The sequence below is a fragment of the Mchenga conophoros genome, linkage group LG10, assembly GCF_057382185.1.
Source record: "Mchenga conophoros isolate Kocher_MC1m ecotype Shallow Benthic linkage group LG10, M_conophoros_male_GT1.1, whole genome shotgun sequence".
Taxonomy (NCBI): domain Eukaryota; kingdom Metazoa; phylum Chordata; class Actinopteri; order Cichliformes; family Cichlidae; genus Mchenga; species Mchenga conophoros.
In genome coordinates this window covers 15,135,005-15,156,017 of record NC_140535.1, presented here as the reverse complement: position 1 = coordinate 15,156,017, position 21,013 = coordinate 15,135,005, and the positions used below count along the sequence as shown (strand labels likewise).

The following is a 21,013-nucleotide window of genomic DNA, read 5'->3' as shown; positions in this document are numbered from 1 at the left end:
AATTTTGTCAATACGACTTTTACTTTTCATTTGGGAACGATTTGTTTCGGCCTGACTTTTCTGTTCATTTTAAGCAGCAAAAGTGAGGCGCATGTCTGTGTACGTGTGTATGGAGCCATTGGGTGCGGTCACTATAGCAACCAGGCTCACACCTGCCTGCTTAACGAGCTCTGCCTGCCACTGTACCAAGATTCATCTTAAACACTTCTCTTTCAACTGCTGCTGTGTCCACAGTGTTAAAGCCATCATTTTACCCTCAAATTGTCGCCATTATTGTTCTCTTTCCAACACCGTATCTTTCAAAGCTCAGGCATTTAAACTTTTTAAACTGTGTGGATCAAAGTGGAGGGATCACATTTGAGTCATTCAGTGATTCAAAGAATATGACCTTTTAATATTCATTCAGATGTTTTCTGACTCTAAATGTTCTTTTCTCATTTCTTAGGGTTTTCTAATTTACATTTAAAACATTTTCAGTTTTTTTCCAACTCCTTCTTCTGTGTAACCTTCAGCTTTTAGCAGTTCAGCACCTTTGTTTTCAGGTTAAATTCGTTTTTTGTTTTTTGTTTTTTTTAATCTCATTCAATATTTTTAACTCAAAATTCAGCAATTAATTCATTTCAGTGCATACATTCAGATTCAAGCATTCACACTGCAGTTTCTTCAGAAAATGCACTTTCTAGTTTGAATTACTGTTGGCTTCCTATCAGCTCTAGGCAGTCTTCCCATTCTTCTCTGACCTTTGACATCAACTAGACATTTTCACCCAGCCCTTCTTTTTTCTGTCAACCCTGGAGATGATTGTGTGGTAAAAGTAGTTCAGCAGCTTCTGAAATCCTCAGAACAGCTTGTCTACCAGCAACCACGTCACATTCAAAGTTACATAAATCACCTTTCTTCCCCATTCTGATGCTTGGTTTGAACTTTAGCAGTCTTGTCCTTGTGTACATGCATGAGCATAAGTGAGTGTATAATATCAGGCTATAGCAACCATACACACACAAACACACAAACACATGTGCGTTAGGTTGTCCACTGCTTATAGGTCAAATCTGGGAAATTAACAATACTTTTAACTGTCAAACTGCTTCATTTAATCAGGCCGACAAATGATTCATGGCGAATGATTGAGCAACGCAAGTAAGAATTAAGACTTCAGCAAGCTACGTTTATGTGTTTTCAAGAAAATGCAGCATAAATGTAAAATACAGCAGAATGGAAATAAATGTCAAGCACTAAAAGCTTTTAAATGAAATGTGCAGTCTCCACTGGATGTGTTGTTAATGTATCGATTAGTCATTTAATATCTATATCTATTTGCAAGACCTTTATGGTATTTATATTATGTGCATAGGAGGAAAGGACAGTTGAAAGGGGTTTGTGAAGCAGAGGGACGTTTTTTTTTTCACCATGGTAACAGGAGAGATCAGCACACCACTAACCCACCCTGAGCTGCGATAAAAGGCTGCCCACTTAAGCAGCGCACTCTGCAGTAAGGAGAGGAGGAGAAACAGGTACAGTAGGCTCAAAATAGCTTCTAAATGCTCTGTATATTCCTGCTCACTGAACCTGTAACTGTACAGCTTTATAACTATGAACTTCAGTGGCAAATCTAGGTTAAACTCAGCACCATAAAATCAATAAATCAACAAATCATGATTGAACACTTTAGAAATAACCGATCATGCTGATATCTTTTACTGTGTCCAGTGTGTATTTTATGTGTCATTAATATGTCATATATTTATTTTGAAGTTCATGTTTTTTTTCTTTTCAGAACTGAACTGAAACATGGACAACACAACTGCAGCAACATTCAAAATGACTGCGTATGCTGTCATGGAAAACTACAAACATGGGCTGTTTAGTGTATTTTTCCTGCTCTACCTCATTACCCTTGTTTTGAATGTACTGCTCATTTCTGTTATACACCAAAACAAACAGCTGCATCAGCCTATGAACGTGTTCACCTGCATGCTGTCCCTTAATGAAATCTACGGCAGCAGCGCTTTGTTACCTGCAGTCATGGCTGTGCTCGTATCAAAAACGCACGACGTGACCGTGAAGTGGTGCATGGCTCAGGCTTATTTCCTGCACACATATGCAAGTGGGGAGTTCTGCATTTTAGCTCTTATGGGATATGACAGATATATTGCGATATGTTCCCCACTCCATTACTACAGCATCATGTCTTATTCAAAAACATGCAAGCTCATTGCATTTACAGGTCTATACCCATTTATTGTTTTTACATCTTTTTACTCCCTTACCTTACAGCTTCGCTTCTGTGGAAAAGTCATGCCAAAATTGTACTGTGTGAACATGGAACTGGTCAAAAATTCATGCAGAAATGCACAGTACATAAGCACTGTAGGACTTGCAATTCTTGCGCTTTTTATAGTCCCCCAATTAGTGATGATAGTTTTCTCTTACACACACATTTTAAGAGTATGTAGAACATTTCCAAAAGAATCTCAAGCCAATGCTTTTAGAACGTGTGTCCCACACTTGTTGTCTTTGTTGAACTACACTATTGCTTCCCTTTTTGAAGTAATCCAGACCAGATTTAACATGAGTCATGTGGCTGTCGAAGCACAGATCTTCCTGTCTTTGTACTTTATCATTCCACCCATTGCCAACCCAGTGCTATATGGACTCGGCACTCAGACAGTGAGAGGTTGCATAATGAAACTGTTTATTAAAAACAAAGTCATGACAACAGTGCTAGCAAAGACACTGACTGTGGGTTAGGATCTGATATGCATTGCTTTGGCAATAATTGTTAGAGATTAAAAAACTATAATGACAATGTTTCTCTTTTATCTCTCATCTGGCCAAATGGATATTTATCCGTCTGTGACCTTTAGTCCGATGAAAGCTGATTTGTAAATCTTTTCATATTTGCTTGACTTCACATTTCATAACCATGTGTTAGGGGGGGTTAATAATGTAATTGGTAAATGATACAACAATTTCTCGTATGTGTTCATTTTTCTGTTAAATAAACTCTGAAATCACAATGTAATTTTTATCATTTTAACTGAGATGGAAAGTTTAAAAGCTTCACCTTCAAAACTTGAAGTCAAATCAAATCAAATCAAAGGTAGTTTCTTGTTTGCCTATCTCTATGGGTCTTTTTAAATTTGCTGTTAATTCACTTTTAATTTGCTGCAGCGAATTTGATGCACTCTTTTTTCACAAATCTTTCTCCTGTGTGCCTTTTTTCCCCAGATGAAGCATTACTCAGACCATGAAGTAAAAGAAACAAAAGAATTAACAAGGCGAAGCCAATTGTGGGGGGGGTAGTCTGTTCTATTAGCCTGGCCATTGCTAGTCATGCACATTCATTAAATCAAGTTGATAACACCTATGTCACGTTAAGAGGATATTACCAAGTACTTAAAGGCTTAGAGTGGATTCAAGGAGATTAAAGACCTGATTCTACTACGTGGAAGAAGTGCTGCCGAAATGCTTGAAGAAAAAACTCCATATCAAATCTGTCCGCGTTAACAAAAATGCGTTTAAAAAACCCATTTTTGCCACTATTTTTAGCTTCTGTAACTTTGTCAAGTTAGACGTGAGTGGGTAGAAGTTCAAACTGACTGCAAATGGTGGTGAATCACTGGCAAAAATGGTTAGGCATTGAACACAGAGCTCACTACAGGCCAATGTGACAACAAAAGCATTCGTAAATGAACTTTCTCGGGCCCAAATATGATTAACAAAGCTTCCTGACGCAGCTCAGAATAGATGCCGCATGAACAGAGAGTACTGAATTAGAAAATATGTGAGTCATTTTGGCTGGTATGTAACGTCTGGCTGAGTCTGCACGTATGAATAGAGTTTTGTTTTCACTGTTTGCATGTTTCTCATTTTGTAAATGGAAAATTTTTGCATGGAATTGTTTGCAGTAACACAGCCCTTCCCTGGATGAATCCTGAGCCTCATCGCAGCTGTCGCAACATTTTTGTTAAGATGCCTGCAATTATGCAGTGTAATTCCTGTGTTATTGGGCTGGAATTTCACTATTTTTCCTCATACACTTTTAGGAGTATCTATCTATTTTATCCAAAATCTGATGATCACAAATTACTAACTTTGTAATTTGTGTGTGGGAATGTATGTGAATTTTTACTGTTACATCTTATTAGTATTTTAAGTATTCTATCTATTTTATTTATTGAATTTAATTTTTTTATTTATATTTTGATATTGCTAGGGATGATGCAATGATCGGGGACCATTCTTCATTTCGTTGTTCTTGTGACAATGACAATAAAGTTTCTGATTCTGATTCTGATTGTAACGGCTTAGAAAATACAAAATGGATACATGCAATTAAGGCACAGAGGAAGTTATGTTGTAATACTTTGGCTAATATCCCCAAATATATGAAGTCCAAGACCCTGTGAGTGAATATGTGTGTGTAGACCTTTTTTGTGACTCGGTTTTGGCCTAACCTAATAACAGAAGCATTGGACTTAGAAATTTAGTTCAGCTCATCTTGTCAGAGTTTAGAACAAATAGCTCAATTGTTCACATCACAAACAGTTGCATTGTTTTAACACGTGTCAGCACTATGATTTAAATTTTCTGTTCAGTCTGTTTTATCCTATATCTGTCTTTAGTTTTTTAAATGTAGCAAACAAACAAATAAATAAGAACTCCTGTGAATGGATGATGAGTCTTATTAGCAGCCAGTATTTTCTATTTATCTGGATACGATTATGACCTCCTTTACAATGAGAGTGAGATGAAAGCAAAGCTGACCTGTTAGAAGTACCTGGAGAACAAATGATCCCGCTGTGTAAACACAGGTTATTACCTCTGATGTTCTAAAGGGGGATACACTGGGAAAAAGGCATCTAAATGAGAATTACAAGTTTGATTTTATGACACTGAGACGTTTGTGCTGAAATCTGGTGAAGTAAATATTGTCTGCATGCAATTGTGGTTGTTTTGCATGTGTAATGTAATGTATAAAATACAGATTGTAGACACAGAGGATTATTAATAAGGAAAACACATAATGAGGGTTTCTTGGTATGAACCAAACATTTTAATATGGAACATGATATAAGAAAAATGCATTTAATCATGTGTGTTTTGACACAGTAACAAGAATATTACTAAGTATAATCGTGGGGTAATATTTGTGGGACCGCTCCTTAATTTCCAGTCGGTAGCAGCAAAATTTGTACTTGCAACATTACTCTAAGTCATGCAGAATAAATGCAATATACATCACAGCAACAACAAAAAAGTCATTACTATTTACACCTATGAGGCAGTGTGAAACCTGGCAATTCAATTTGGGGTATTCTCTTCCACTCTCTGTTAGCTTCAACTACAATTCAATCACAAGTCCCATTTGAATATCTCCATATGGCCATAGTGCAATACCTTGGCTACACAAACACAGTGGGATGGAGTACCTGGCATCTGCAGAAGGACGTGGCAGAAAATTAAAGGCTGTCTTTTTTCTGTGCCTTGTGGAGGTTGACTGATTTTTTGTCAACAAAGTTATGTGTAATGACACTGGATTTTCCTACCAACTGTCATGCAGAGATTCACAATGGGCACACGTACAGTGCCGAGCAGTGCTGCTTCTACAAAGGCTTTTTCTCTTCTTTAGACCAGTAGTAGCATACCTAAATAAACAGTTATACCTGCACTAAACAGAGCACTATTCCCACGTGTTCCATTAATTATATATTATGAGAAAACCTGAAGTTTCATGTAAATTGAGCAGCCTCATCATTACTGAGGGAAGTAGAAAAAGAAAGAAAAACACTCAGCAGAGGTTCTCATGTATGTACTTTATTTAAAAAAAAAAATGCAGCTACAATATGGCACAGGTGTGATATGTGAGTCACATGGCTGGGTACAATGTTTTAGTCTTACAAAGCATGCTTGCACATTAAACACTTAATAAATACGGTTATTCTGCTTTTTACGGCGCACAATCAGAAAGAAAATGATTCAATTTTCTGGGGCCGTTTGTATAAGAATTAAAAATACACTGTGCCGCTTGTGTGCATGAGTGTGTGTGGGTGAGTAAGGGACTGCGGGTGAGCCGAGGGGTGGAGAAAATGTCTTACAAACAATCAGGTAGACAGCATGCATACAAAAATAGACGACTATTCTGATCGTTCATCTGTAATTTACAATACGAGTTCATTATTGCCAAGCCTTTTATTTTTGTGCCTCTGGTTTGAGGGATAGCTTGCGTTCTGTGTCTTCTCTGACCTCTCTTGGAAAAGTACAATGTACATTCACTATCACTGAGGCACAGCACTTGATTTACAATTTGTATAAGTAACCCAAAACACCGTGTAGTCACTTTTGCTGTAATGTAATATCATAATATCTGTGTGTATATATATATATATATATATATATATATATATATATATATATATATATATATATATATATAGCATCCTGTACACTCGTACAACAAACATACCCATGAATCAAACACACATGCATAACCAAATGTTGTGCACAATGAGCAGCTGCACACAACTCCAGCATAATGTTCAAACAACTCAACAGAAGCAAAGGGACGTGGCCATGCACTTGAGCAATGATTTAAAAACCTCTCTGACAAATTTCTGACATGGAATCAAAGTGCTTATTTGCCATAAACCCTGGGGGCCTATAACTTATTTCATCAAGCCAGGCATCTTTTTTTGCCTTTTGTTAAAGCCCTCATCCTAAAAAGAAAGCGATGAGGCAAATAGGGATAGCGAGTCTTTGTGCTCCTGCAAGTGGACTGCAGTTGAAGGTGTTGTAAAGGAGAGGAGATGGAGAACCAAGAAGGTAAACAATGGTTTTTGGTGCCTTTCATTTCTGTCACTGGGACACCAGCTGTGTGAAGTGCAGACAGAGGTGTTATAGCTTAGTTGTCACCGCCACACCGATTCTCAACAGGCTACCCTAAAAAACCCAACGATCGATTTGTGTCTTGAAGGGGGACGTTCTGCAAGAAAATAAAAGCACGAATCAGAAATCAGCAAATGCAACTCATTTATAAAACAATAATTCATGCTTAAATGTGTTGTTATACATTGAGTGAACTGTGGAGAATTCGTAAGCGGTGAAGTTTGTCATTCAGCAGGGGGTCGTTAACTCGGCGGACAAACGAGCGCTTGTATTCCAGGCGGTTGGCTGGTCTGTGATCAGACAGGTTTGTCTGCTCCAGGGCACGGTACAAATCTACCAGAGAGTCCGTCTGCATCCTGCAGTCACGTCCATGGCCTGGCAAGACACAAAATGCACCAAAAAACATATATTAGTAAACTAAAGTCGAAACTGAGATTTGTTACCTTTTCACACCCTCTAACAATGCTCCCCCTAGAGTGATTAAAAAAAACCATTTTGCTAATTGGATGAATCAATTCTAGTTTTCATTTTTTACTGATTAGCCTATTGACTAATTATGTAGCCTATGGACGTCTCCCGAGATGAGCAAACATTTCTTTTGTTTTTAAGACATTAGTCAGAGCTACATGTATTATTTGTGCTTTTTTCTTCAGACAGCAATAAAGGAAGAAAAAGGACCATAAACCTAGGAAACTGGAATCTCATGCATTATTCTAATAAGCTACCCAAACCCCATTTGTCTCCTGTTTTCATGCACTGCCCCCTGTTGCCAACACTCATACACTGCACTCGGGCTCTGATTATGTGAGTTGTCACACACTGTTTTGTATTTTGGAAGCAGGGTGGTACATTCTGAGGCTTTTGGGCTGTGCTTTGAAATGTATCGCGCTTTGTTTGCCGCCTGTTTTGTGTCTGCTTTCTCATCCCTATTGGAAGTGGTGGAGAGACCGAACCCACGGAGCAATAGATAAATGAGGACAAGAAGAGAGGGGCCTTGAGCGAGCTTCTTTATCCCATTCTGAATTCAACATTAACTTGGGCTGAAAGGATTCCTCCTCGCCTCGCCATCCAAACACCGCCGAGAGGCACGACAACATCTCGATCAGGCAAGAGGGAAAAAGGAGAGAGAGAAAGCGAAAGAATGAGCTAGAGAGTGTGCTAGAGAGAAAAAGAGAGTGGGCTGCCAAGATAAATCAGTATCAAATAAGACTAAATTTCGTTTCACTTAGACAACTTCCCCGGAGGACTTCAAGGGATGGCGAATGGGCTGGCTTTAAATCCAATCCAATAAAGCAATAATAGCGAGTATTCAACCTCTGACATTTGCTGGCTCTGACTGCCTGTTAGCAGCTTTAATAAAATAAATGATGACAAATAAGCGCATTTGCACAGCCGTGTGCTGATGAAAAGACTGATCTGCATATAACACTGAGCAGGAGAGGCTCTCACAGCAGGACCATTCAGTGATGCTGTTAAGTGTGCGACGTCTTCATCTCTACCTCAACATTTTTGTACCCCCACAAAACTGTCAGATTAGCTCTAGGAACTCTTCATCGCAGCCACCTGTCAGGCTCCAAATGTGTTAATCTGAACTGATTTTCAGTTCAGAGGTATTTAACACTTTTGATTAAACGTAAGTGGATATTGTTGTTGACCTCTCTTGAATACAGCAGACACGGTGATTATAGCATTGTTTATTGTAAGAGGTGGTGCCTGACTGTCTAAATCGAAGCAATATGCCTCAAATTTGTGAGAAGAATGTCAACTTGTGCTAATAACGAAAAAAATCTTCCCAAGCATATGTGAATACTTCAACCCATCCATAGATTTCATTCATTTTAACCAATTCAGGGTGGAGTTCAGTGGGGTCACAGCCTATCCCAGCTGTCATAGGATGAGAAGTGACGTAGCACCTGAACAGATCGCCAGTCTGGGCTAACGCACAGATTCAGCCAAGTTTTTTCACAGTCATGAATTACCCAACAAATTGGACAGAGAGGCCAAAGCATGCACAGTAAGAACATGCAAACTAAAAGTAGGAGGGCCCCGTCCGGCCAGTGGACTCAAACCCACAACCTTCTTGCTGTGAGGCAGCGCTGCAAACCACTGCAGTTCCACTGCCCTGCCTTTTGAACCATATTACCTGCAGCAGTGAGGCAGGCAATAGTCTGAAGGCAGCTTGCGTTGCACTTTCCAGTTTCACTACCAATCAGTTTCTAGTATTAAGAGATAAATCAATATCTTCCATGCAGACTGTGGGCAGCAGCGGCAATCTACCAATAAGCAAAGCAATCACAAGGACTTTTTTTGTTGCAGTGCCCTCCTAGCAACTAGAAGCAACCACCTGCCAATCATATCATTCTCTAGCAACCACAGGTTGCTAGAGGGTTACCAGCTGTGTGACTGAGGCCTAAGCTTTATTGGTATATAGCCCAAAAATCCATCATTAAACAGTTTTTAGGAAAATAATTATTTTATTAGTTTTTCTGTTAGCTATAGAGTGCAGCAGGATTTTACAGTTTGCACATCTCATTCCCTCATCCATGGTCACTTTGGAATAGGATGTTGGTTTGATGCTGGAAGTAAGGTCTTGGATGAATACGGGGTTTAGACATTTGGTTCTGTAACATGAAATATATAAATAAAAAGCCCACTTAGAGAAGCGTTTTACTTGTCCCAGAAAAGTTTCCAAAACAGTGATTAAATAAGACTTGTTGGGGACACTGTGATTACAATTGTGATTACATTAGCCATAGCAGCATGTTGCTATTGCTTTATAGCCTAATAGTGTTATTAAATCATAAGGGGCTTTGGTGAATTCAAATCCTGTAAAAATGTTATAAAATAAATACAAAAGAGAAGACTGCAACTGTTTGGCTTCTCATGACAGGCAGCATACTGTAGTAAATCTGAAAATTCATATAAGGAATCTGACCTGCATCCCTGGACCGGTCCAGTGGATAGTGCTGCGGTTCCCCCTGATCAGAAGCAGCAGTGGCAGCCAGGATAGCATGGAGGCCGCTGTCCCTGGGAAGTGTGAAGCTGCGAGGTTTTCCTCCTGCCTCTGAATCAATACTGGCCCTGAGGGGCAAGGGCAGGGCTCTGTACTGTTCCTGCAGCAGACTGCGCTGTGCAGGCAGCGTGGCCTGCCTGCGGTACTCCATCGCCAACTGGTCCCTGTCCTGGGATAACAAGGATTCCTCCATGGGAAACGTCTGGAGGTAGTGCATCCGTGTGTTGCTTTCCATCTGGTCGTGCCACGAGTTTCGATGGCTGCTCGTCTTTGGCCCGGGGGAGATGCCATTGTTGCTGCTGCCTTCCTGAGGCTCCGAGCGGAACTCCTCGTGAGAAGAACGAGACTGAAAGGTGTCAGAGGAGGAGAGATGCCCGCGTTTCGGTTCAAGGTAAGGACTCACCTAATTACAAACAGACGTAAGAAAAATAAGGGACGTGTGCCACTGAGGAAAATTCAGTAAATCAACCATAAATTTCTGAACTACAGGCTGACAGACTCACTGAGGATGCTCTGGGATAGGTGTCATAAGGTGGTGGTGGACTGTCCTGTTTGGACATTGAGGGCATTTCCATGTCCTCATGATCACTCTCACTCCAGTAATCTGTCATGTACAAAAGTACTGTTGAGTTAATACTTCTAGGCTCAAGCAAAATCAACTGTTTCTACATGCAGCAGAAAGGGGTAACTTTTCTCACACGCATACAGTTTGCAATCTGAACACCTGCATAAGGTCGGAAAAATCAAACTCTGACTAACAGCTCTGACAAGGGCACTGTGGCAGGAGTGTGGATGGGTAGGTGTGATGTACAAGTCCGGGTCCACTCTGGAGTGTGAAAAAGGATGAATCTAAGATGTGAGAACTTCCTTATAGGTCTTCTGGAGGTGTTATGGTTCTAATTTAGAAACTCTTCTGTAAAGCAAAAGACCCTGTTTTCATGAAGCTTGTGATAAACCTGCTCTCACCCACCCACCCATGCAAGGTTCCTACGTAGGCTCCTCTAAATAGCGCAAGGGTTAGTTACATTATTTCCGGTCCATCTTTAAGAAGCTGAAGAAGTTATTCAGCCCCTTAAAATTACTATTTATACTCAGCACGACGAAGCGATTCTTGAATCTGATGTAAAGCGGAAGTACAACGCCTCTGCTGCTGATCTAAATCTGTATATTGAATCCTCTGCATCTGGTCTTGTTTTTCCAGGCCATAGCATCAAATTTACTCTGAGCCAAGTTATAATTTTCAAATCCCCAATTCATTTCCTTGTAATTCTTCTAAACTTTGACAGTCAAATAAATAATTAATGAGCTCATCTCCCAGTGGAAAGATTCAGACAAAGAAGTCTTTACTTTAAAGCAAGTGAACCAAACTAAAGAAGCAAGAATTTAAATGGAGTCATCTCTACAGTCACTTTTTTTTAAAGAAACGTTAATGTTGGAACAACCAGTTTTGTCCATTTGTGGTGCAAAAGTTGTTGCACCTCCAGTTCTAAACAGTAAAGACAGGAGCTTAATTACTGCTGTGAGCCTCTGACAGCAAATCAAAACCTCTGCCAAATGAAGACTAGGCAAAATAATTATTCACGCATTTGTTTCAACTTTTATGTACGTAATTCCTCAATCGAAAAGCAACAGCGTGACGCCCCACTGCTTAGAAATCATCAGTTTTATATAACTGTTGACCTGTAACAGCTGAAGAAATTCTTGCAGCACCGTGAACACAGACTGTGACTAATCTCACCTTGGTCTTGGCGCATTTTCTCCTGCTGCTCAGAGTAGCCTGCCACTGCCATACTGAGACGACTAAGCCACCTGTGGGGGAGAACAACAGCACTGACGCACAGCAATTCAACATCCAATGAAACATGTCATACCAGTGTGTGTGTGCGTGTGTGTGTTCAACTGGTTGACTAATAAACTTACAAAACTACTTTGTTTCAAACAGAGAGGGCAGTCTATTAGTAGGGGGATTCAGTTTGCAGACAGTATGGGTTTAAATGTTTGGGGAGTGTGCAATACGGCTATAAAAGCCTCATTAACTCACCGGGACATGTCGTCTACATTTTCCGCAGCAAAGTAGAAGGTCTTTATCTTCGGATGGCAAGCCTTGAAAGCACTAAAAGGGACATATTTAATCACACGTAAGCAGAAGGACAGCAACGTATGGTTCGCATTTCCATGTGAATGCTGTCGACTGGAAAAATAAACCGACACATGGCCGTGCATATACTGATTCATGCTGACACCAAAACAGCAAGACTGCGCGTCATGAGATAAAGCGCTTTGATTATTTTGGGGAGTTGCACAAGTTGGAGTCAGCCTCATGAAGTACGATTCCATTTATATACAGTCACAGTCTTCAACCCAAAAGCTGAAGGGCATCATTAAGATAAATAATTAAGATAGAGCCATAATTATTAAACACAACTCCGAACCCTGTAATATTCCTGTTGTTTAACTCAGTACTGAACAGCAACTCATCAAGTCATACATCCTTCTGTTTATCTCATTCGTGGTTGTGGGCGTTAGAGAATATCCCTATCACTCGGTGACAGGCAGGGGGCACCCTGCAGAGGTCGCCTGTCACAGTGCAACTACAGAGAGACAGACAACCGCCTATTCATGCTCAGGTTTACCCCTATGGCCAATTTGGAATTGCCAATTAATCTCACATGTCTAGACTGTGGGAGGAAGCCAGTATACCCAGTGAGAACCCATGCAGGCACCAGGAGAACATGTAGACTCTACACAGAAAGGCACCAGCTATCTAGCAGATTCAAACTCGACCATGAGGCAACCATTGTACCTACTGTACCACTATGACAAAACCCATCTAATCCTTCACTCCTAATGATTTTAACTCTTTAAGCTCACAGTAAACCGCAGCAAAACATCATTTCGACTGTTGTAAACGGTCCGTGAGCCAAATGCAGCCAAATTTGATCTTAAGTGAGCCAAACCACTGAAACATTTAACTACACTTCAATTAGTAAACTTAACTACACATTAATTCCCTGATACATAAATATCCAATTTAATTCAAATGTTGATTTGTCACCAGTTCAAAACAACAGTCACTCCAAGGCCTTTTATATTCAAATATAATATAAAGTAATATAAGAAAAACAAGTGCCAGAAATCTCTCAGGAAGACTGTTTGGGCTTAAATTATAAGAAATAAATATATAAATTTACTATTTGTTTCTGGTAGCACACTGACTAGACAGTCCTCTCATTCAAAAACATTAAAAACAAACATAAAGGATGTATTATTTTTGTTGACTGACTGAAAATGTTTTATTTATTTATTTATTAATTAAGTTAGCTTGTTTTGTTACTGTGGGCCAATTGTAGAAATGTTGGTGTAACATAAATAGTCATGGGCAAGGTATTTATCAGTAGGAAAAGCTGTAAAACTTACGCCCTGCTTAACAGTTTCCAAAGCTGTTCAGTGGGCTGTATTGGAGTCATTTGACATCCTTGGTCTAGACCAGCAAAATTTTGGAGAATTTTCTTTTCTTTCAAGTTAAAATTAGAAAGAATAGCTCTTAAAATAACCAAAAGTTAAATTTATTTTTCTAATTATACAGAAAAACCTAAATAAATTTCTTCCCTAAAACATAGTACAAGCTATAGCTCCATTAAGCCCACTGTAGTAAAGGAAGGTAGTTATGCAATGATACCAAACACAATTTTTGTGAGGCAGCCATGCTCCAATTAAGATAGAAATCACCTTATTTTCTAATCCTGCACACAGTTTGCAGTGTTTCGTATCTGCCTGTCTTTATCTTAAAACTTACAGTTTTGCCCCAATCATCAACTACGTCACAGCCTTCCCCTCTTACTCAATTACTAAATGCATGTGCACATACTCATCACGCTTCCAGCCCTCCATCTGTAACCAGAAAGCACTCCGGGCCCAAAAAGCCCCACAAGAATTTCTTAGAATTATTTCAAGTTTGACTCATAAAATGTGTCACACCCTTCTTCAGTGACATTTTCAGTCAGCAGACTTTTTAAAGATCTTTGTTACTGTAATATTTCATGTTGTAGTAATATACCAAAAACTATTAGTACAGCTGCTGCTTCAGCAATTTCTCTCTTGTCTTCATAATTTCAGATTTAAATTAACATCTTAAACTAAATAACATCTGCTGTGCTGTCAGAATATTGCCTATTTGTGAGTCAGGCACTCGATCCCACCACTCTGAATGGTCAGTCCATTAAATTTTCAGTATAGAGCTGTATGAAAAGCTTAAACAAATTACATATTTTGCTCATTTCTCGGGTGAAAAGATAAAATCTGGCCCAAAACAGACATTAAGAATGAGCCCATTTTCTTGCCAGGAACCAGTTTGCAGAAGATAACCGCTTAACTGATGTTTATAGGGCTGTGTACAAATATGTGACATGCCTAAATGCAAAAGAAATGCACATTTATATTTGGTGTTCAGGTAAAAACAGGCACTCACAACTTCCTTCTGCATTCAGTGGCACGATCTATCTTAAACTCTGGTAGGCTGACGAAGCCCTCCGCCTTCTCATCCTGAGATAAGCAAACAGAGAGTCAATTCAAAGTTCAGCTTGAAGAATGAAGTCTAAAACGTATCAATTGCTCTTTTATGGGAACGATCATATTCACCTCCTCATTCATGTACCAGTACAGACACGTGTCTTTCAGGATGAACCAGTACTTCTTCCACTTCTGCGAAAAATAGGTTTTAGCGTCTTTCTTTTTCCACAGCCAGCCCTGACAGTCGCCCTGACCCAAGTCCCTGCAGGAAATCCGCCGTTTGCTGATTGAAGTGAGAGGACTTCCAGCTGCAGGCACCAGCAGGGGAGCAGAACAGAGGAGGGGGCTCAGAAAACTCTACTTATGAAGCACCTGCTTATATAAGGATTTGAGTACAAGTGAGCATGCACGTAAAATTCAATCCCAGAAAAATGATCCTACCTTTACCCTTTTTCTTTGATCTTGAAAGCAATGAGGATCGTTCAAAAACCTGCGAAATTAAAACAAAACACATGACGCCATGAAATAAATCCCGGTGTGGATTCTGACAAAGAATGATTTCACTTTTCGTGGACAGGACAGACTAACGTGATACAAGGATGCAGAGTCAGAGCTAGACGTGGACCGGGAGACTTCCATCTGGAGGGCAGGGACGAGTGTGTAATGGGTCGGGCTGGCTCCTCGCTCGGTCTTCCTCCTGTTCTGACTCAGGCTGCGACCCAGGAGGAAGTCTTCGTGTGAGGTCTTGTCTTCGCTCTCAAAATGCATCAGAGAATTCTCTGCAGGGACACAACAGAGGCAGACTATTATACACATCACAACAACCCAAAACTGATTTATATTTTTTTTTCCTTAAATCCTAACGACACGCTCTTACTAACGTCAATAAACACCGAATCTGCTGCCTATCGGCAAGACTTTGGTTCAAGACTTTCCACTTAAAATATGTGAAAAGTGTTAAAACATCTACCAAGGAAGCCGTTGTCAGGCAGGAAGCCCTCAAAACTTCCAAATACTGCCTCTTGTAGATAAATATAGCTCCATCACTTTTTCTGAAAAGCCCAAAGGAGCAACATATCAGCAGCATCCTCAGAGGAAACAAACACATCACTCAAGTCGTTGTTTGAGGCTGAAATAAAGCAATTCAGTCTCCTCCCACTCCATTTACCACCTAGCTCAACAGTCACCAGCAAAATGTGAAAATCTTAGGAAAATATATTTATACAGTTGCCAAAGCAACAGCGTACTTTTTATATCCAAACTCGGAGGCACGGCGAAGCTGAGAGGGAAAAAGAAACAGAGAGAGGGATGAAGAGGGGGGAGAGCTGTGATAGATAATGAACATATGGAGGAGATACAGGCAGGAGCTGATATCCAGCATGTTATCAGTTTTGACAGGCCAGCTTATCCTTCTACTTTTTGGCTGGGAGATCTGAGAGGGTGAGGATATTATGAGATCTCCTCCCACTCACCTCAGCTTCCTCTGTCCCTTTCTTCCTCCCTTTCTTTTTCTCTCTTTCCCACTGCCTCCCACTCACCTCTCCTGCTCTCTCTCTTCAGCTTGGCCAGGTCTTCGTTGTCTCCCACCCAGTTGTATTCCACTGGCATTGATATGGGCCTTAGCCTCCCTAGAGCAAGGAGGCACAGGGAACGGCAATATTACACAGCCTGCCCCCACACACAGACACACACGCACATACACACACACACAAATCAAAAACACCTAGAAACATTAAGACGTCACATCTGCACGGCTTTAAATTCTTGGCTCCCACGATTACAGCGGTGAATCCTCGGATGAGGCAGAGGTCTTACCGTAGGTGGGCGTGCTCCCCCTGCGGACTGATGCACCCTCTTGGTTCTGGTCGTACTCGTAACAGTACAGTATAGTATCCTCCTCCACCAGAGGAAATCGCCTTCGACACTCCTGATCCAAGTAGGAGTTTGGTGACTCAGATCCCTCTGCCACATGGACATCTGATTGAGGATCATCATCCGGCAGACTTCCCTTGTCATCTCTTTGGTAACAGAAAGCAGGAAGTCATTTTATTGTCAGGGTTTGGAATAAGATCAGAGAGAAGACGTTGTTCTGCTCCGAGCCCATCTGTCCCCATTGGAGATATATATTTTTGTATATACTTAGATTTCTTGGGGCTAAATCATTTCCACTGCCAATGTACTTTAGTTTTGAACAAACATTACTCAAACAGGAGTATATTCAGCTGCAGATTCCTACACATTTTGTGCTCTAGTTTTTATGGTATTAGGTAGTGTTTACGCAATTACACGTGTATTAAGTCAAACAAAGCACAGCACAGAGAAAATAATCAGGGAAATAGCAGCAGGGAAAAATAAGGAGCACATCTCCCCATTCAACACCTTTTTTTTCTCAACAGCAGTGGTCAATTTATTATCAGTTTTGATGGTTTTAATGGTACAAGTCCAGGTATTTTAATGGTATTTATTCATGATTTAAAATTCATAACACATATTGTTGTAGCTATATTCCCTTTCTTTAAACCAGTTGCAAATAGTGATCACTAACATGAGATTTCTAACATGCATCCACTGAGGACAAATACAAACTTCATATATTTAGCTCAATAATGCTCACCAGCCTGATTTGGCATTTGGGGATATCCAGAGTAAGTAAGATTCATCCTCTTGGGACAATACATTCAGTAAAACATTACACAGAAACAAATATCTCTGGGTAAACAATACTAATCGTGTAGCTTTATTAGTTATTATCTGTAGTCGCGTGTTGGAGCTGACCCTGGGAAATCAAAGCTTTCAAGCATCAGTCAAAAATTCACGATTTCTCTATGACTCTCAGAGGAGAGCGTTTCTTTATCCACAGAACACGATGCACTGTGTTTGTTGTTTGCATATGAGAGAAGCTGAAATCTGAGGAGGAACTAATTATTACTCGTGTCACCAGTCGAGCCTTTCAATATGTGACATGGCTCCGTTCTTGTGGGAACTTTGTGACAAGAGTGTGGGAGAAGCACCTGCAGCCACCGTGAGGTGCAACAAGCTGTCTGCATGTTCAGAAGTTTCACTGTAAAGCTTATCCAAATGTTGCGCATCATATTTGCTACCAAACAAAAAGGAAAACAAAGATTCTCACTGTCTCATTTTCTCTCTTAGTCCCACTCATTCCTGTAGAGTTAATCCAAACAGCAGAGGGTACAGCTAATGAGCTAGGCTAGATATTGTAGTAGAAAACTCAGACTGATATCATTCAATAGCAATGAATGCAGCAAACTAACCTATTTAAAATGGGTAATCCTGTGAATTTCATTGCATGGCATCATTTACTCTTTTTATGTATTTACAAGTTGTCAAAAAAGTGGCAAAGTGGCAAAAAAAAATGGGTGAAATTAGACTGAAAAGTTTTGACAAATCAAACTGATGGGTAAAATTTAAATCACCAAACAATTTTCTTGGGGAAACCTAACATTTTGTCAGCCAACTCATGGCTTTGACTTAATGCATTAAGACACGTAGACATAGTCAAGAGAGCGCGCTGAAGTTCCAACCAAGCATTGGAAATTATTTATGTGACTTTAAACGTGGCAGGGCTGTTTGGTGCCACACAGAATGATCTGAGAATTTCAGAAACTGCTGATCTGCTGGGATTTGGTACGGAAAAAAGAAAATGTCAAGGAGCACCACTTCTCTGTGTGAAAATGCCATATTGATGTAATTCTCCTCTGTCAGGGGCCAGAGGAAAATGACCAGTGCGCATCGAGCCAATAGCAACTTTTTAAAAACCAAGGTATGCGGAAGAGGTCAATCAAACCCTGAAGTAGACAGGCAACAGCAGAAGACAAAACATGCTGCCACTGCCAATCAGCTAAGAACAGGAAACTGAAGCTACGATTCACACAGCCTCACCAAAATTGGATAAGACTTGGAGAAACATTGGATGCTCTGATGAGTCTCAGTTTCTGCTGCAACACTCAGTTAGTAGGGTCAGACCTCACATGAAAGCATGGAACCATGCTATATTAATAGTTCAGGCTACTGCTGGTGGTGTAATGGTGTGGGACATATTTTCTTAGCACACTTAGTGCCAATTGAGCCTCATTTAAACACCATAGACTACCTGAGTATTGTTGCTCACCATGATTCTGATGGGTGCTTTAAGCAGGATACCACCCAATCACAATCCCACCCATCACAAAGCTCAAATCATCTCAAACTGGTTTGCTGAACATGACAACGACTTGACTACTCACAGTTAACAGATCTCAGGCCAACAGAGCATGTTTGGGTTGTGGTGAAACGGGAAGATTCAAATTATGGATGTGCAGCTGATTTGCAGTTTGCAACAACTGTGTGATATAATCCAGTTAATATGCACCAAAATCTCTGAGGAACATTTCCAGCACCTTGTTGAATCCATGCTATGAAGAGTTAACGCAGTTCTGAAGGCACAAATGGGTCCAACCTGGTACCAGCAAGGTGTAATTAATGAGTCAGTGGTTGTTTTACATTAAAGATTTCTCAAAATATGAACTGTGCATTCCTTTTTGTTCTTTTTTTCACATATTTTTCATTGTTTTTCACCTCTATCTTTTAAAACAGACTCCCCTCCTCTCACTGCCATTGTTGATACAACGGTACACCTTCACTCAATAAAATAACATGACTGTGTCGTACATAATGTGCACATAAAAACACTGCCCTGTAGTCACACTTAGAGCAGAAAACTTTGCAAAGCAAGCAAAGTTTTCTGTGTTTTACATCTGCGTTCACCTGGGGGTGTAGGGCTCTGCTGGAGGAGGGGGAATGTAGAGGTCCTGCAGGGCGCAGCTACTCCTCCTGGACGGAGTGCTTAAAGTGCTGGTCGGCGTAGCGACACTGCTGCTGGGGCTCTGAGGGAAGATTGGCTGTGTGTAAGTGAGTGTATGTGTATGTGTGAGCATGTGTGAAAGACAGAGAAAAAGGCAGACAGAGAGAAAGAGCGAGAGAAACAGTTACAGGGACCGACACAATGAAAATTTGGAGCTCACAGCAGTTCAGTCAGTCAGTTCGGGAGTGTTCACTCTGTTCAGACTGTGCAGCTGAGCATCTCAACCATGAAATGAGCTGTGTACTGTACGTTTCTGATGCTTTAGTTCTAACTGGTGCACAGAGGAAGAGAGGCTGGCGTGCGGTCTAGTCATCCCTCTTAGTCAGGTCAAGGAGGATCTGGCCGTAGCCTACTTTGCTTGTTATGTACAGTAGACTGTTTTCTAAAGAAAACATGTCTTTGTGTTTAAGCACCACAATGTAAAACAAATTTGCCGAATGTATTGTAAGAATAAGAATATGCAACATCGTCAGCTTAACTTGAATAGTCGGAGAAATGTAATCCAATCGCAAGAAATCATCGACTTCCAAAAAAAAAAGGTTTTTCAACAATAGAATACTAATAAGACATTACTCAAACTATGCTGCATAAACTCAGCGCTGACCAATAGCTGAGATGTAACACTGAGTGGTCTGTGTGCTCCATCATAAGACCATTATATGAGTCACCGCGCAATGTTCTTTTCAATAACTTAGCAGAATACCTTGACATTTTAAATTTTAGTCACAGCTCAGATCAGAAAACACCACAGTCTCTGGTTGGCTTTTTTCTTTTTTTTTGCCCCAGAAAAATGCCAGCGACATAGCAGATTCGATTTAGGTGGAGAAGAAGAATGTGAGGACGTGAAGGGGGAGGAGGCTGAGCAGCACTGCGCTTCAGGGCCTCAGGGGGAGAAAACATTTTCTCTGGAATGGGACTCAAAGAAAGGCTGGACTACTTTAATACACGTCCCTCTCATTTCCACCCATTCTGGCGCAGGCACACGGTCCTAATATTGTAATTGGTTTGGCTGAAGTAGGACAACAGATGCCACTTAGGGCTGAAATGTCAAAATCTGTATGGATCATGCTGGGCATCAGTTAGTCAAAAGAAGAGTGTTTGAGATTTGTAAGGTGCATTACAAACATGTAATAATTGATAAAAAAAAAAAAGTGTTAAAGTCGAAAGTTATGATCACAAAGTGGGTGGAGTCAAGTGGATTAGTTTGGACGCTACTCTACAAGCAGATTCATGTTACACTCTCATTTTATATTCTACCTATTTTAGGGTGATCGCATTTTTTGGTGTTTAGCTTTGTACGTTTATATTCACCACAGGCACAGAGATGAACACAAGCGAACAACATCAACAGCCACACAGAGACATGAATGAAAGCTATATCTGTGGAGCATGAAGGCAGTCATCATACCTGCAGAGCTAATGGTTTCCATCTCATGTTTTTCAGCAGAGCAGGGGTTGACGTGAGCGTGCTCTGGGGGCGTTTCTTCAGCGTCAGGGTGACACCTGCAGGATCTCCACGCAACAAGTTCACCAGATTTTTCAGCTGCCAGCCCACCTAGTGTACAAGAATAGCTCAATAAGGGTTTCCTCAACCCACACGGGCATTTTAATGCCTTAGACTGCAGAAATAACTGGAAATATTGCCTAGACTAAATAAACAGGGAGTGTTTTGTTTTTGTTGTTTTTTTGCCATATGTATTAGTGAAGTTTACCTTTGCATATTTGAGAATATGACCGTCATC

The 21,013-nt window shown here is 40.4% G+C and overlaps 2 protein-coding genes across 7 annotated transcripts in view; one reads left to right on the top strand and one right to left on the bottom strand.

The window, feature by feature from the left end:
- The first annotated feature begins 1,791 nt into the window (after positions 1 to 1,791).
- On the top strand, positions 1,792 to 2,751 carry LOC146565536 (olfactory receptor 52D1-like). The gene has a single exon (XM_085290162.1). The coding sequence runs from the start codon at positions 1,792 to 1,794 to the stop codon at positions 2,749 to 2,751; it is 960 nt and encodes a 319-aa protein (XP_085146288.1).
- A 3,693-nt stretch (positions 2,752 to 6,444) lies between these two features.
- LOC146565535 (connector enhancer of kinase suppressor of ras 2-like) overlaps positions 6,445 to 21,013 on the bottom strand; it is a 31,319-nt gene continuing 16,750 nt past the window's right edge. For 2 of the 6 annotated variants that reach the window (XM_085288706.1, XM_085288708.1), the window contains exons 9-22: positions 20,680 to 20,826; positions 19,175 to 19,293; positions 16,226 to 16,428; positions 15,949 to 16,038; positions 14,999 to 15,189; positions 14,852 to 14,900; positions 14,540 to 14,718; positions 14,370 to 14,443; positions 11,943 to 12,014; positions 11,640 to 11,710; positions 10,405 to 10,505; positions 9,824 to 10,304; positions 7,073 to 7,263; positions 6,445 to 6,985 (exon numbers count right to left, since the gene is read on the bottom strand). In XM_085288706.1, coding sequence (XP_085144832.1) covers positions 6,938 to 6,985; positions 7,073 to 7,263; positions 9,824 to 10,304; positions 10,405 to 10,505; positions 11,640 to 11,710; positions 11,943 to 12,014; positions 14,370 to 14,443; positions 14,540 to 14,718; positions 14,852 to 14,900; positions 14,999 to 15,189; positions 15,949 to 16,038; positions 16,226 to 16,428; positions 19,175 to 19,293; positions 20,680 to 20,826 — 2,016 coding nt within the window. In that variant the 3' untranslated portion in view covers positions 6,445 to 6,937. Of the gene's footprint in view, positions 6,986 to 7,072; positions 7,264 to 9,823; positions 10,305 to 10,404; positions 10,506 to 11,639; positions 11,711 to 11,942; positions 12,015 to 14,369; positions 14,444 to 14,539; positions 14,719 to 14,851; positions 14,901 to 14,998; positions 15,190 to 15,948; positions 16,039 to 16,225; positions 16,429 to 19,174; positions 19,309 to 20,679; positions 20,827 to 21,013 lie in introns of all 6 variants that reach the window. The other 4 variants (XM_085288705.1, XM_085288707.1, XM_085288709.1 and 1 more) reach the window with 2 other exon arrangements.